The sequence below is a fragment of the Rhinolophus hipposideros genome (assembly GCF_964194185.1).
Source record: "Rhinolophus hipposideros genome assembly, chromosome: 5".
NCBI lineage: Eukaryota > Metazoa > Chordata > Mammalia > Chiroptera > Rhinolophidae > Rhinolophus > Rhinolophus hipposideros.
Window position 1 is genome coordinate 21,347,478 of NC_138051.1, and position 15,831 is coordinate 21,363,308.

Below are 15,831 nucleotides of genomic sequence, written 5' to 3' on the forward strand. Positions count from 1 at the left end.
AACGGCAAACTAGTACCTCCACTTCAACTCTAAAACCAGTTATAATTTCCACACTAACTCCCAAACCGGGTAAATTCCAAAATTCATCACGAACATCACTGATGAAGTTGCATAAGCTAGAAACCAAAAAGCTATCTTTCCTGTCTTGTTCAGCATCCTCACCTTTCCCCCACAGACAAAACATCAAATCCTAGGATTTTAAGTATCTCTTACATCTATCCCATGCTATCCATTGCCACCATTCTCCCATCCCATTCCAATTACTCAAAGCTTTCATCATGGTGCACTCAGACTATTATAATACGCCAACTGGTCTTCCACATCACGCAACCCATTCTCTACACTAAAATCAAGTGATCTAAAATCCACTCACTGTCTAGTTTCAAATTACTCTTGGACTAAATAAAAATTCGTAACATTGTTAAAAAGGTCTGAGTCTAGTACCTACTCTCAAGTCTCTCCCATTGATCACGAGTCAGCAGAACTACAGCTTGGGGCCTCAATCCAGCCTGCTGCCTGTTTTTGAAAATAGCCATGCTCATCCATTTTCGTATATTCTTTGGCTGCTTTCACACTGCAACAGATTTTAGTAGTTATAACAAGGCTGTGTTACCCTCAAAGCCTAAACTATCCTCTGGTTCTTTGCAGAAAGATGTCAACACCGTCTGAAATCAGTGATCAGCCAGTGACCTCCTTTAAGAACACACCATGGTCCCTCTCACATGAACATTCTAGTCATTTAGCATTAAATATTCTTCCATCCACCCAGCCATTCCCTGGTTAAATGCTATTCTATCAGATCTGACTTAAAATGACTCTTCCAAGGAAACCTCTTCTCACCCTCTAGGTCAGCACATCTCCATTCAGACTAGCCTCATTTCAAGTGTTCAATAGCTGCATGGGCTACCATGTTGAAGGACAGCTCCAAGTCAGAGGTCAGTGGTTTGGGGGCTCTCTATTCTATTCTATTGGTCAATATGCCTATCCCAGTACCAATACCACATTATCTTAAATACTAACGTTTTACATCTGACGGAATAAGCACACACACGTTATCACCACTACACCTCTGCGTTTCTTATTCAAAAGTGTCCTGACTATTCTAGGTTCTTTGCTCTTCCATATATGGATTAGAATTAGTGGGTGAAATTTCTTGAAAACCCTTGACACCTGAAATGAAACAACACTGAATCCAGAGATCAGTTTGAAGAGCAACTTCTTTATGATATGCCATATTCATGGACAGGAAAGCACTAGCTCCCCATTTATTTAGGTCTTCTTTACTATCTTTCAATAAAGTTTTATACCTTTCCACATGGAGATCTGCACGTCATAACTACTCCCAGGTACTTGATAATCTGCCGTGCTTTTGTAACTGGTATCTAGTTGTTTACTGCTGATGTACAGCATGTAATCGACTTCTGACTACTGAACTTATATCAAGCTATTTTGCTATTTTGTCAATACTAGTAATTTATCTGTAGACCCTTTTTGGCTTTTACATAGATAATCATATCAATGAATAAAAATTTTATTTCCTCCATTCCAATACTCATGCTCCCTCCCCCCCTTATCTTAACTGAATAGAAGTGGCGACTGTCTGTTCCTAATTGAAAAGGGAATCCATTTCCCCATTTAGGAAGATGTTTATTGCAGATTTCACATATTTGTAGATATCTTTTTTGAAGAAAGTTCTCATCAGTTCATAATAGAGCAGCTTTCTTATGAATCTACTGTATTTTGCAGTGTATAATGCTCACTTTTTTGCCCAAATTTGTGAGGGAAAAATAAGGACGAGCACTATACATGGGTAGTACTAATTCCGTATCTATATAAATGTTTTTCATTATTTTATTTATGCTTATGAGTTAAAAGTGTAACTATAAAATCAATAACAATACCCATATGAAAAATAATACCCTGGTATATGATAATTGGTTTTGTTGAACTTACAACGAATTTGCAACAATGAAGAATTCTTGGCCATCTACGATGCTTAAATATCGTAAATTTGTTACCAGTACATAAAATTTCTTGTACCTTGTATCTGTTCTTGTGTTTTGTTATTTGTTACATAAAATTTCTTGTACCATAATATGTTAAAAAATAAATGTTAAAATTCCTTTACAATATAATACAAACAAGTACTTCAATGTAAACAAATAAAAATTTGAATTAAAAAATTAAAACGAAAGATTTTTTTCCCCGAAAATTTGGGCCAAAAACATGGGTCTGCATTATACACAGGAGCACTTTATACATGGCAAAACATGGTAAATTTTATCAAGTGCCTTTTATATACTGTTGGATGTTTTTGCTATTATATGTCTAAAATTCCTTATCTAAAACCCTTGCATTGGGGCAAGATAAGTTTTAGAATTCTGAAATTTTTAGTTAGCCATACGTACAGTGCAAAAAATGTCTATTATGTAAAAACCCCAGCAAATGGTGGATTAGTACTCTGTACTCAAATACATTAACATTTTGGCAGTGAATCGTATAGATATTTACTCTAAGTAAGATAAACAATATTAAGTAGTCTCATATCACTTTGAGTCAGGTTTTAACAACAAAAAAATCAGGTTGTGCTGCCAACTTTTAAAAAAAAGCTTGATTTTCAGGTTACTGGACTTCAAAATTGCAATTAAGAGTCTATGGACTGTCTTTTATTTAGGATTTTTACATGTACCCTCATAATTAAAATGGGACTATAATTTTCCTTTCTTATACCACCCTTGTCAGGTTCTGCAATTAAGGATAATGACCTCAGAGAATAAAGAATGTATTCTCCTGCTTTCTATTTTCTGGAACAGTTGGTAGAATACTGAAATGATTTGTTCCTTGAAAATTCTCCTATAAAATTATCTGGGCCTCATGTTTTTGTGGCAAGATGCAACTACTACCTCACAATTTAAGTTACAAGATTATTCAAAGTTTTCTCATCTAGGTAAATTGTTCTTTCTAGGATTTTAATCTTTTTAAACTTTCAAATTTGTTGACATAAAATTGTTAATAGTACTCACTATTATCTTTTTAATCTGACCTATCTATAATTATGTTCCTCTTCACATTCTTGGTGTTTATGCCTTCTTTTATTTTCTGATCAGTCTTGCCAAATGTTTGTCTATATGTCTAATCTTAAAAATCAACTTCTAGCTTTGTTGATTTCTCATTTGGTCTCCGTACCCCTATCACTTTAAATGTGTACATCAGCCTCCTATCTAGACTACTTGATGTCAATCTCTTTCAAAACTGCAACTTGAAGTCCAACCCAACTTTCCTTACTGCTCAGGCAGGCCCTACTTAACTGCTTTCGAATTTAAAATAAAATAGCTCTTCAGTTTTGCAGAATCATATAAATGCAATGCTATTTTACAATACCCTGAATTGGAACAGTTTCCTATCATGTCTCATCTTGCTTAGTCACAATTTTATGCTGCTTTACAAATGATTTTCCCCACCTAAAATCTTTTCTCCTTCTTAAAAGCCAATCGACATCCTCAACACCGATAATTTATCTTTTTCATGAAGTTTTGTGAAACTAACGCCACACACTCTATGGTGACTTCTCATCCTGTATTCCCTGTATACTTACATTTGAACAATACTATCACAAAATATAGTGTACATAGTCTCTTACCAAATTTACCATGTGTTGGGTACTCTAAATCGATATGAACTTGTTTCTCATAGCAGCCCTAAGAAGTATGACTTTCCTAGATGGAAGTACTGAGAAGTTATACACTGACACAGCAGAGCCTGCAGGCAGAGCCTGCATTCAAATCCCAGACGTGGGCTCTAGACCACGTACTCTTAATTATTACACCATGCTTCCTTAAGTTGCTCTTGTAGTACTTTCTAACCCTGCCCCAACCACAGGGTACTACTGTCTCTCAAACTAATACTGAAGCTCTTTAAGGGATGTACATCTTCAACTTTTCATGTACTTCAACACCTTTTTTACAGACTTAAGCATGTTTTTAGTGCATGCTTACTGAATTAAAACATAAGAAAACTTTAATTACTCAAGTCCAGCTCCACTATGAGAATAATTTTTAAGCAAACTAAGCTGCACTAAAGTGCTCCAGACCTTCTGTAATACTTAAAGGAAAAACCAGATGGATAACTGTTATATAGTTAACCCCAGAGAGATGCAAGGCATGTCACTGTGTATATATGAATACAAAGCCCTAAAATATAACTGTGGCACAAAAGTGTATCTATGAAGTTGCCTTGTAACCTATGTTTATCTTTTTAGGATCACAGGTCCAGAAACCAAACATTTTAAGTGACATCATATTTTTAAAATTACTTATAGATCTAAAATATCATTTCTCTAATTTTGTTAAGAATATCAAATGTCGTAACGCACAAAACTAAAAATTAAACAATGTTATATATAACTGCATGAAAATTCTGTAACAGCTCTAAAAGTAAGATAGCCGAGACCACTGTCAAATCAATAGAAAGCAGATTAGAAGTACAACTCAAAGCCAACTCACTACTTTAATACAACCAAGGAAGACTGACGTCAAATGAAAAGAGGTATATTATACAAAGTATTGTATGGAATCAAATATATGAATCATTTACAAGTGGGGAGGAAGAGAATCTAGGTCTGATATGAATTCCCATTTGTATTTGGGGCTAGGAATAATCATCAAAGACAAATTACTGTACTTAGTAAATTTAAGATGCCAGTGACTGAAAACAGCACCATTATTTACCTCTAAAAAAGAAAAAACCTGTTACTTAAATTATGACATGCCATCAATCCAGATTTAAGACATTTTAAAAGTTTTAAGAAATGGATTCTAGAATCATTGAAATATAATTAAGTGACTATGTAGAACAAATCAGATGTGAGGAGATTTAATTTTTATTTATTTATTTATTTATTTTTTAATTAATTTTATTGGGGTGACAATTGTTAGTAAATTTACATAGATTTCAGGTGTACAATTCTGTATTATATCGTCTATAAATCCCATTGTGTGTTCACCACCCAGAGTCAGTTCTCCTTCCATCACCGTATATTTGATCCCCTTTACCCTCATCACCCACCCCCCACCCCCTTACCCTCTGGTAACCACTAAATTATTGTCTGTGTCTATGAGTTTTTGTTTCTCATTTGTTTGTCTTGTTCTTTTTGGTTTATATACCACATATCAGTGAAATCATAGGGTTCTCTGCTTTTTCTGTCTGACTTATTTCACTTAGCATTATTCTCTCGAGATCCATCCATGTTGTCACAAATGCTCCTATATCATCTTTCCTTAACGCCGAATAGTATTCCATTGTGTATATGTACCACAACTTCTTTATCCATTCGTCTATCGAAGGACATTTTGGTTGTTTCCATGTCTTGGCCACCGTAAACAAAGCTGCAATGAACATTGGCGTACACGTGTCTCTATAGAGAAATGCTTTTATATTTTTGGGGTAGATACCCAGGAGAGCGATTGCTGGGTCATATGGTAATTCTATTCGTAATTTCTTGAGGAACCTCCACACTGCCTTCCATAGCGGCTGCACCAGTCTGCATGAGGAGATTTAATTTAATTCAAGGAACATTATCATTAATAAACTAACTGGAATCAGGGACCATGCCAAAATTTCAAGATATAAATACAAATTTGGCACACTTCTTCCTCTCACAGTGTTCATAGTTAAGAAATTAACACTGCAAGAGCTATAGGAATAATAAATATCAAGTCATTGAAATACTCAAACTTTTTGTACATGTATCCTAAAGAAATAATCTAAAGGAACAAACTTTTATGCAAACTGGCCACTGCAATAAAAGTGAAAATTAAAACTTGGGGGCCTGCCCGCTGGCTCAGGTGGTTGGAGCGCAGTACTCCTAACGCCAAGGTTGCCAGTTCAATTCCCACATGGACCAGTGAGCTGCACCCTCTACAGCTAAGACTGTGAACAACAGCTCTCCCTGGAGCTGGGCTGCCACGCTGCCATGAGCGGCCAGCCAGTGGCCAGCGTGAGTGGCCGGCAGCTATCGTGAGCTGCTGTGAGAGGCCGACTGAGGACTGGTGACCAACTGCCTCAGGGAGGGGGGAAGAGGGGGTGCAAGGCTCATAATACTACTAGCATGGGCCAGGGAGCTGTGTCCTACACAACTAGACTGAGAAACAATGGCTTGAACCGGAATAGGGGAGAGGCGGAAGAAGGACAAAAAGAAAAAAATTAAAACTTGGAAGTCTAACCATCCGGTTTTGATATAATTTGCTAAATGGAAAACTACGTAATGGCTAAAAGTATAACTTGAAAGACTATGGAGCAATGTGGAAAAATAAAACTAAGTGAAAAAATATGGAAAAATATTACGTACACACTCTAATTCCAACTAAATAAAAATTAGGTATTCTGGTGTCAAAAAACACTAGTGGGACATAGGTTCAAAATGTTCAAAAATCTATTTTGAACAAAATCTGTTTTTGAACAAAAACTGTAGATTAAATAATACAGCATTTCTCTACCCTCATTCACGGCTTCCCTTTTTCAGTTTGTTACCTGCATCAACCTCAGTCCAAAAACATTAAACGGAAAATTCCAAAAATAAACAATCCATAAGTTTCAAATTACACACTTGAGTAGTGGAATAAAACCTCTAGTTATCCCAATTCATCCTGCCCAGGACATGACTTATCCCTTTGTCCAGTATATACCCACTGTATATGTCATCCGCTCGTTAGACATTAGTATACATCTAGGTTATCAGATCGACCATCACAGTGCTTTTGTGTTCAAGTACCATTAATTTACTCAATAATGCCACATTCACATAACTTTCATTACCGCATATCACTGTAATTGTTACCTATTACTATTATTGTTAATCTCTTACTGTGCTAATTTATAAATTAAACTTTATCATAGGTATGTATTTATAGGAAAAAAACAGTATATACAGTGTTTGGTTCTAACTGCAATCTACTGGGGGTCTTGGAACATATCTCCTGTGGATAAGGGGGTACTATTGTAGTATGGCAACACTGTTAAATTTTGTGACTTTGGTATCTGTACTATTGCCATTTAAGAGAATGTTCTTGTTATTAGGAAATACACAATAAAGCATTTCGTGATAAAGAGTCCTATATGTCCAACTTGATCTCAAAGGGCCCAAAAACAAATAAATCCCTACACACACACACACACACACCGCTCAAGCAAGTGGGACAAAATGTATACAGCTGGTAAATCTTGGGATAGAGTATACAAGAGCTCTGTTTACTCTTCCTGCAACTATTCTCTAAGTTGAAATTATATTAAAATAAAAAGTTAACAAAACAATTAAGTAGACTTGTGATCAAAAATGGAAAAATAACACTCAAAAATAAAATCAATTTAAAATAGAAAGACGGTGGATGCTTTATTTTTACTAATAAGCATTACATAATTTTAATTACAAGCAAGGTAAAAGAAAAATCCTGAAGTCGTTTAGGAGTGATAAAATATGTAGCAAGAACTAGTGTACTAGGGTGACTGAAAAGATGCCAGAGATATTTAATTAGTATTGTGTCGTGAATTGAGTTTGTGCTATAAGTCTGGCTGAATCTTACTTCGAAACAGTTTACATGCCTAATCTAGAGCATAGTAAATGATAAGAAAACACTGAAACTTAGAAAATATTAAACTTAGAAAATAAAATGGGTCTATCCCACTATAATGGACAGCAACTACTAGGTGTAGGAAAACTATCAAAATAAGCTTTTCAAAATATCCATATCTTTAATTGGGGTTAGTAAACAGTAGCCGGCTGTAGTAAATATTAAGATTATAGATTTAACTGATAAAGAAATTATCAATACATAGAATAAAAGCTTACTGAACGCTATCTTTAAAACCTTGAATAAAAGTTTGTGTACAGTCAGCTGTCAAATAGTATTGGAAGTGAAGGTGCTGAAGTACCACTGTGAAAAAGATCTAATAAAAATTTAAATGACCAAATACAATTTTAATAGCATACATATTTGGGTTTCTAATGCTTAACACCATGAGACTAGTAACCATTTAAACTAGTAACCATTTAAAATATAACAACTTGCTATTTAGTCAGGATTCTACAATTCAAACTGAAGAAACCTTTCTGCAAGTCTTTAGGCAGAATACCACTATCCACAAAGAAGCTGCTTGGAAAAGTTAATAAAGTTCCAATACTACAAATTATTACAGTTTGACTATATTGTTAATATCCTTGTGTGAGACAGGTGTATCAAATTAATATTGCAAAACTGGTAGGTCAGAGGGGAAAAAGACAAATGGAATGCTTTCAAACAGAAAAAAAGAATAAAATCACTTTATATCTGAGTTTCTGTAAAGAGAATAAACACAGTCACTCAGATTTTTATGCTGAAGAACATAAGAACACGAAATCAAACTTTTTCCTCAAATATGATAAAGCACAAATAAACTAAATGCAACAAAATAAAAAATAATTTGCCCTCGCAAAATATTCAGAAAATTAAAGAGCTAATTATATTTACTGAGTGACATAAGGCAGCTTAAGTTCTCACTGATGTCAAATCCATTCTTGAAAAAAAAAACTACAATTTTTAAAAGGCAAAAACAAACATCTGTATAAATATCATTGACCATAAATTAAACTTACCTTTTTATCTTCTTTTACTTTGTGGGTTTTCTTCTTCATTTTTTTATCATCTAATTCCTGGTCTGAAGTGATCGCAGGGTTATCAATACCACCTTTCCATGTTTCAACAGGAGAAAGAAGCGGATCTTCTTCACTTCCACGATGTCTTCCTTTTCTTTTTGTTTTAGAAGTAGTGAAAGCTTCATCGTCACTTGCATCTGAATGTGTTCTTCTATAGTATGACTTGGCTTTACTAAACAGGGTTTTAGATTTGTATTTGTATTTTGAAGGTCTCCGTTCCCCATGACTTTTTGAGGTTCTATCAGAAAATCCATTTTCTTCATCCCCTTGAGTGTTATTTACAAACGAGTTTCGAATTTTAATAATGCGATTCTGACTATCATCTGGGACAACATATATCTCATCAGAATAGCCCTTTTGTTTGAAAATTGTGTCAATGGGTTCCGCATAGTTATCTGAAGGATCAATATCTTCAGGATGTGCCAAAGGCACCCGGGAAGTCTGTTTTCTCGGATTTTTACCAATACCAGCTTCAATTGTTTTTAAAAGGTTTGGGTCCAGTTTTTTCACATTTGTCTTAGGTACAACTGGTTTAGGTTTAATAGGTGGAGGCACTTTATGGTTGCGTTCATGGTCATGACAGTTGGGGGTGCTATGAATAGGATATTCATTTCCTTCCAAATCTAATCTATATCTGGAACGGTCACTAGGTGTTGGAAGCAACTGTACATCATCCCCAATTGGACTGTAAGGAGGTGGTGCTTCTGTATCATCATCTGAGTCAGGGTAGTTGTTATAGGGAAAACAGTCTCTGGGAGATGGTAGAAAAACATCCTCACTTGGATGGGTTGATTCCCTTGTATTATCAGATAAATAAGAATTTTCTATCATATTTTTTTTCTCTAGAACATCACTGAAAAACAGTGTAAAGACCTCGGTTTGTCGATGATACTGAGACAAAGAATACAATGCTGTAAATTTAGCAGATATCTCAGTTGCAATATGTTCTCCTTCAGTCATTAACTCCTTGATGGCCTCATTTTCAAAAAAATCTGCCTGGCTGTCGGTAACTGCCACCAGCTGTACAGGAATGGTGTCCTGAACTTCTGATAGAAATGCTCGAAGCATTCCCATTGATGCTTTCCGTTTGGCAGAATAAACTAATATATATCCGTGAACCAGTTCATCTTTCCTTACTCCAATCGAGGAATGATATGATAATATTGTGATCTGTATTCGCCTCCTTTTTTCACCAATGATTTTATCAAGCATTAGGGAATTATTCTGTCCAGCTTGAGCAGCACTGCAAGAATGAGACTCAAGGAAGGGTGAAAGAATAAGATCCACACTAAATGGATCACCACACATGGCACACATGACAATTCTCAAATCAGCTTCTGATACATCCTTATTGGTGGGAACTGGGCTCACCACATCTAAATTATGTTTAACTGATTCTAATACTCCTCTTAGAGCTTGCTTTATTTGGGTTTCATTAAATTTACGAGGATATGTACTAGCAGGTATATCTACAAAAGGACATTGTAACTTGTTTGCCAGCTGTTGCCCTTGGTGCCTGAGAATTGGTAGATTCTTACTGGTAGAATTGGTAGAATCCCTCTGATTAGCCAGAATTAATGTAAATGGAAGATTAGCCATATATTTGTCTTTTCTGATCTGAGAAGCTTCAGTTCTTATTTTTCCAATAAATTCCCCAATAAAATTCAGCGACTCAATGGAATTAAATACACAGAAGCACCCATGTGGTTTAAAGGCAGCAGTCCATAACTGACTTAAAAAGTAAGGCGACTTGGCATCAATTGGTCGAAGATCAAGTTCATAAATTTTTCCATCTAAGGCATACTCATCATCAGTGGATTGTGTCCTTATCTCATTTGCTAGTTCTTGGGCAAGGCCATCCTTCCCTAAAATGAAAAGGTTAACTTTATCTATATTGGTACTATCATGATACAACCGTAAGCGGCCATGATCCAACTGCAAAAGACTACTGGCAAGTAACTGTTCTACTTTAATGTCTGTACAATTTTGGCCACTAAGACATGTTTCTTTAGTGGGATGATAAACAAACCCTATATGCTTAAGCAGAAGAGATTCCCTATCAGGTGCAAGTTTCTGTAAAGCTTTATATCTAGGTTCTTCGCTCAAAACTGTATGAATTTCACTCATTTTATCTGAACTAGGTGTTGCATTAAGATCTAAATCATAAAAAAGTTCAGAATGCTCAAAAAGCATTTCCTGAAACTCTTCTTTGGCTTTTTCAACAATTTCTCGCTGATGCCTACCGTACACTTCTTTGCTATCAGCCTCAGTGATATATTTGAAGGCTTCATCCTCCATAACAAAGCACATAACTTCCTCCCACGGTTGCCCAGGTGATATGAACTGAATTTTTTCCAAAGTCTTTTTGAATTTTTCCTTCATTTCTACCCTCCTTTTCTCTGATATTAGATGTTGTACGTGATTCTGATAGACTTTTTCAGCTTCTAAAGTGCTTAGGAGGTCAAATGGGATTCGCCTATCATTAATTTTATCTATATGGTCAGTTTCATCCCAAGGTGTTTTTTCTAGCACCACAAAACATAATTGAAAATCTGCTCTCTTCTCCATTAACTTCAAAGCTTCTGACCAATTCAAATGTTCAATCTCTTCTAGATTTGGCAAAAGAGTATTAAATGCTCTTGGTAAGGTATTTATATATTCTTCTCTCCTTTTTCTTATATGTTCCTGTTTAAGTTGTTCTATATGTTTTGAGAATGTACTTCTGGCCTTTCTTGTTCCCTCTAAGTTGATGTATTCTTCATAATCAGGATGATTTTTTAATTTATTACTAACAGTTTTCCAAGTTGCATGATAATCTCTCACAGTCTGCACAAGTTTTTCAAACTTATCTGTTGCTGTGACAACAAGTTGTCTCTGTGTTTTATAAGCATCCAGATAGGGAATAATTTTAGGCTTGCCACGAGTTTTATCCAACATTTGTACCAGTGCAGTGAAACATGTTTCAATGTTGACGTTAAATCGTGCTGATGTTTCCACTACAAGAAGATTCTTCTTGTTTGAAGCAAATGCCTGAACTTCTCTAAGATAATGATCCACACATTCATCACATTTAGTTGCTGCTATTATTACAGGTTTTTTTGACTTTGATAGTTGAACAAAAAGATTATTCACAAATTTAAGTTGATCATCAAATTTCCTATTGCATCCCTGACTGACGTCAATGCACAATAAAAATCCATCTACATTGAGTTTCCCTTCAGGCATTTGCTTCTGTTCAAAGTCTTGCTCCAAGCCTAGTTGATCAGTGCAAATGTACATTAGTTTTTCTGCTGACTGCAATTTAGAGGCAGCTGCACGTTTTATATATGGTTGCAAATTCGTACTCCGATGAGGCAAGAAAGTCTGGTCATCAATGAACTCTGTTTGTTCAATGACATGAATTTTGCATTCTATTCCATCTTCACCACTTTGTGTCATGTCACCCCAGTACAAAAAGTGATCATTGTTTACTACTCGTCCTCCAAAGTCAATGGTGCTAAGCACAGAAGTATGCTCCGGATAATATTCATCTGCTTTTGAGCGTACAAATCTATTGCACAAACAAGACTTTCCAACTCCACAGTTACCTTTGTCTTTTTCAGTCCCAGAGAGTCCAACTACACTGATAGTATAGGATGGGGGACGAGGCTCTTTGTTTTTTGCCATCATAACTCTCTTCTCATGTCTCTACATTCAAAAAGGTAACCAGATATACTGCTCATTCTGAAAATAAAATCATCTCAAAATACCGATCCTGAATTTCGGAACTATATTTGGTTGTTTGTATTTCCCTCATTTCTGTGCAGAAAGGTCTTCAAGATCATATGGATCATCTTCCTAGAAAGAGAAAAAAGGACAAATCTTAACCACGAATTACACACATTAAATTATATACATATTAAAGATGTTCATAACAAAGCACTATGCAAATTAACATTACATGTTTCAAGAAATCAGTTTATGATTTATTGTTATAAATGCACGATGACCTCAAAATTTACAATTCTAACAATTAAAATAACACAAAATTTAGTTATCTCACAAACTTTAAAATATCCCTTATTAACTAAATGTGCATTTTGTCTCGACTCCTTCCAACGAGTTTGAGGAAACTAGTCCTTTCCCCTCCCTCAATTTTCCTGCTTTCTGTGACTGGAGACTATGTTTGGTGTTAACTAAAATGTACTAGTCACCTTAACAACTCCCTCACAACTTTTAAAAACAACCTGATTTCTATTACATGTTTCCTCAAAACTAGTTCCCTAGAATGTAATTTCATATTAATTAGAAAGATTTTAGAATTTAAAAAATTTTTCAAGAAGTTTCAATACACTCCTGTGATATCTATCAAATTTTATGCCCAAAAACAATTAAGATATTCAAATACTTAAAAGGGAAATAGAAGTGGACAGTTAATACAAACAGTGACAGTATTTAACTAACTATGCTTCTCAAACTATCTAAGGTGAAGCACCAATTTTTATTTCATATCTGAAAGCCCACTTTGCAAAACATACAAAATGTTTTAAAAAAAATCTAAGCCCCATCCTTACTAGATTCAAGAGACATAAAATTACTGTCAAATTGTTTTTAAATGTTCTTGGTTTCTGCATTTATTTCCTCTGAGTAGTTACAAAGAGCTCATGAACCATATTTTGAAGAGAACCAAGCTAAAGAATTTTAAGATTATATATTTGAGATGACCTTTCAGAAGTATTTGGTATACCAGCAACATTAAATAACTTTTAAGAATTGTATGTAATTTTAATTTAGGTTATTTACGTGAAAGCAATGAATAAGTCTCTTATAAAGTTTTATTTGGAGATTCTTCACATTCTTGAGGTTGAATTAAAATACATGATTTCTGCCGCATCAAAATTTTACAAGGGAAAATATCTAGCTATGTACATCAACATACGTGAAAATTATCTTTAATCAGACAAAATAAACACTGTAAAGAACATGAAGAAAAAAGGAAAAGAAAGATTATGAAAAGAACCACCACCTGGCTGTAAATACCTGACTTTTCCTTTGACCACAACTGCAAGGAAACATCTATTAAGATTATACTGCATATTTGCCACACTAACAACTAATGGTAATGAGAAACTGTTCTTGTAATTTAAATTTTAGACTAATATTTCAGGTAAAATAATAAAATTTCGGTCTTATAGAGGTTTATTGTACTAGCCTCAACTAATTATTAATTTTAACAATATCAGCCATGTGGTAGTCAAACAAAATGTTTAGTAATTTCACTTTTGTAATAAATAAAACACTACTGTTAAGGAGCAACAAAAAAGTAGAAAACATGAGTAAATAGAACTAATTTCAAATGAGTATTATTTCCTAATTTATGATAAGAGTAAAGCCCAAAACCTCTTCAGACATGACTCCCTTATCTATAAAGCGGGGCCACATATTTATACAAATTTAAGAATTAAATATATTTTTTTAAATGTTCAGTGTCTAACAAACAAAAGATGCTTAATAAATATTAGTTCTGCTTCTCAGAACCAGGGAAGCTGCTGAAGATTATTAAAAAATGATGTGATCAGACTTTTGACTTACAAATATTTATCTGGCAGCAGATTACACAATAAGTAGAAGAAATTAGAGCAGTCCCACCCAATCTCATTAACTAGTTTTTTTTTCCCACTAATTTTTTTTTCAATCTTAATCTGATCAAACTTGGCATTAGTATCTAGCATCAAGTTTAACATTCTTTCCCTAAACTGTGTAAGAGAACAATTGGCCTATTTCATTTATAGATATTTACCAAAAATAAAACAGTGAATTAACTGGATAACAAAGTTAGACATAATGATAAAAAGGGAAATTAGTTTGTGAAAACGGCACAATTCCATAGCTAACAATTAAGGAAAAAATTGAAAATAGTACAATACGAGGTCTATCCTCCTTACTAGAAAAACCAAAAACTACAGATAATATACTTTAAAATATACATCAGAAGAAAACGTATCTAATGATTACTCTGGGAATTTTTGTGTTAAACAGTACAAACACTAGAACTACTTATAGCCCTTTATTAAACAAACTTCTATTCTGAAATCTAAGAGCAATTCAAAGACATATAAGACTGTTCCCTGCCTTCTACAATTTAAGAGACACACAAAAGTGTTAATAGAAAAAAGTAACAATACAATGTCACATCATGGACTTGAGTATTGAAGAAATTTTTAAGTATAAATCTAATCCTTGCCATAGTCACATCTTTATTAACATTTCTTATATATGCTTATCCAAACACATTAAAAGACTCCTTTCTGCTCTCCTATAGCACAAATCTCAAAATACTGAGATTCCTTTCTCTTTTAAGTTACAGTTTAAGAACAAAAACGAAAACACTCTATCACAAAATGTATTTTAAGTTTCAGAAAGAAAAAGGCCTCAAAATTAAATGAATATGAATGGTGCCATGAAGTCATCACCCTTTCAATGGTCACTGAAAACTGGAAGGCTTTTTATCAAAGAGAAATAAACTCTTATATTGAGGATAAATTTTAATACTGAGGCTTCAACGCACCCTAATTAGCAGTCTGAATCATAAATATTAAAGTTTAAATTAAAAATAAGTTAGCTTTGCATGACATTTATGGTTTTTCACACCAAATTCACAGTAAACTACCAATTAAATACAGTGAGGAACACATCCATGACCTTCTTTATAACAATGCTCTCAGGCAAGCTACCTGCTGGTATTCTGAAGTCAGCTCCAGAGCTTATGTCAGGAGTCACCACAAAGTGATTTTCAAACTGTGGTGGAAAAATTATTTCATCTACATATAGGAAACAATATTGGGCAAATAGTTGCTCTCTCCTTCCAATTTTCTCAACAGAGCAGTGTTTTATCTGATTTACAGGTTTATTTAACTCAGAAGCTTTAGTTTTAAGTGTTTTCAGATTTCAAAAAAGTTTGAGAAACTCTAGATTAGAAAAAAAATGCCATCACCCTGCCCTCAAAAAGACTTTGCCATTTGTTTGGGTGAGATTGTTATTACCACCTCACAGGAGAAAGATAGCTTTTATGAGGTTGGCTGTAATAGGTCATAAGGGAATTTAATTTCAGACATACATGAATTATCCTCAACATCCAGGTCAAAATTGCCCTCCATTAACTAAGG

The 15,831-nt window shown here is 34.3% G+C and overlaps 1 protein-coding gene across 7 annotated transcripts in view; it reads right to left on the reverse strand.

Moving 5' to 3' along the window:
* ARHGAP5 (Rho GTPase activating protein 5) overlaps positions 1-15,831 on the reverse strand; it is a 110,759-nt gene that overhangs the window by 58,088 nt on the left and 36,840 nt on the right. For all 7 annotated transcript variants that reach the window (XM_081047426.1, XM_081047425.1, XM_081047427.1 and 4 more), the window contains one exon: positions 8,627-12,523. In XM_081047426.1, coding sequence (XP_080903552.1) covers positions 8,627-12,355 — 3,729 coding nt within the window. In that variant the 5' untranslated portion in view covers positions 12,356-12,523. The remainder of the gene's footprint in view (positions 1-8,626; positions 12,524-15,831) is intronic.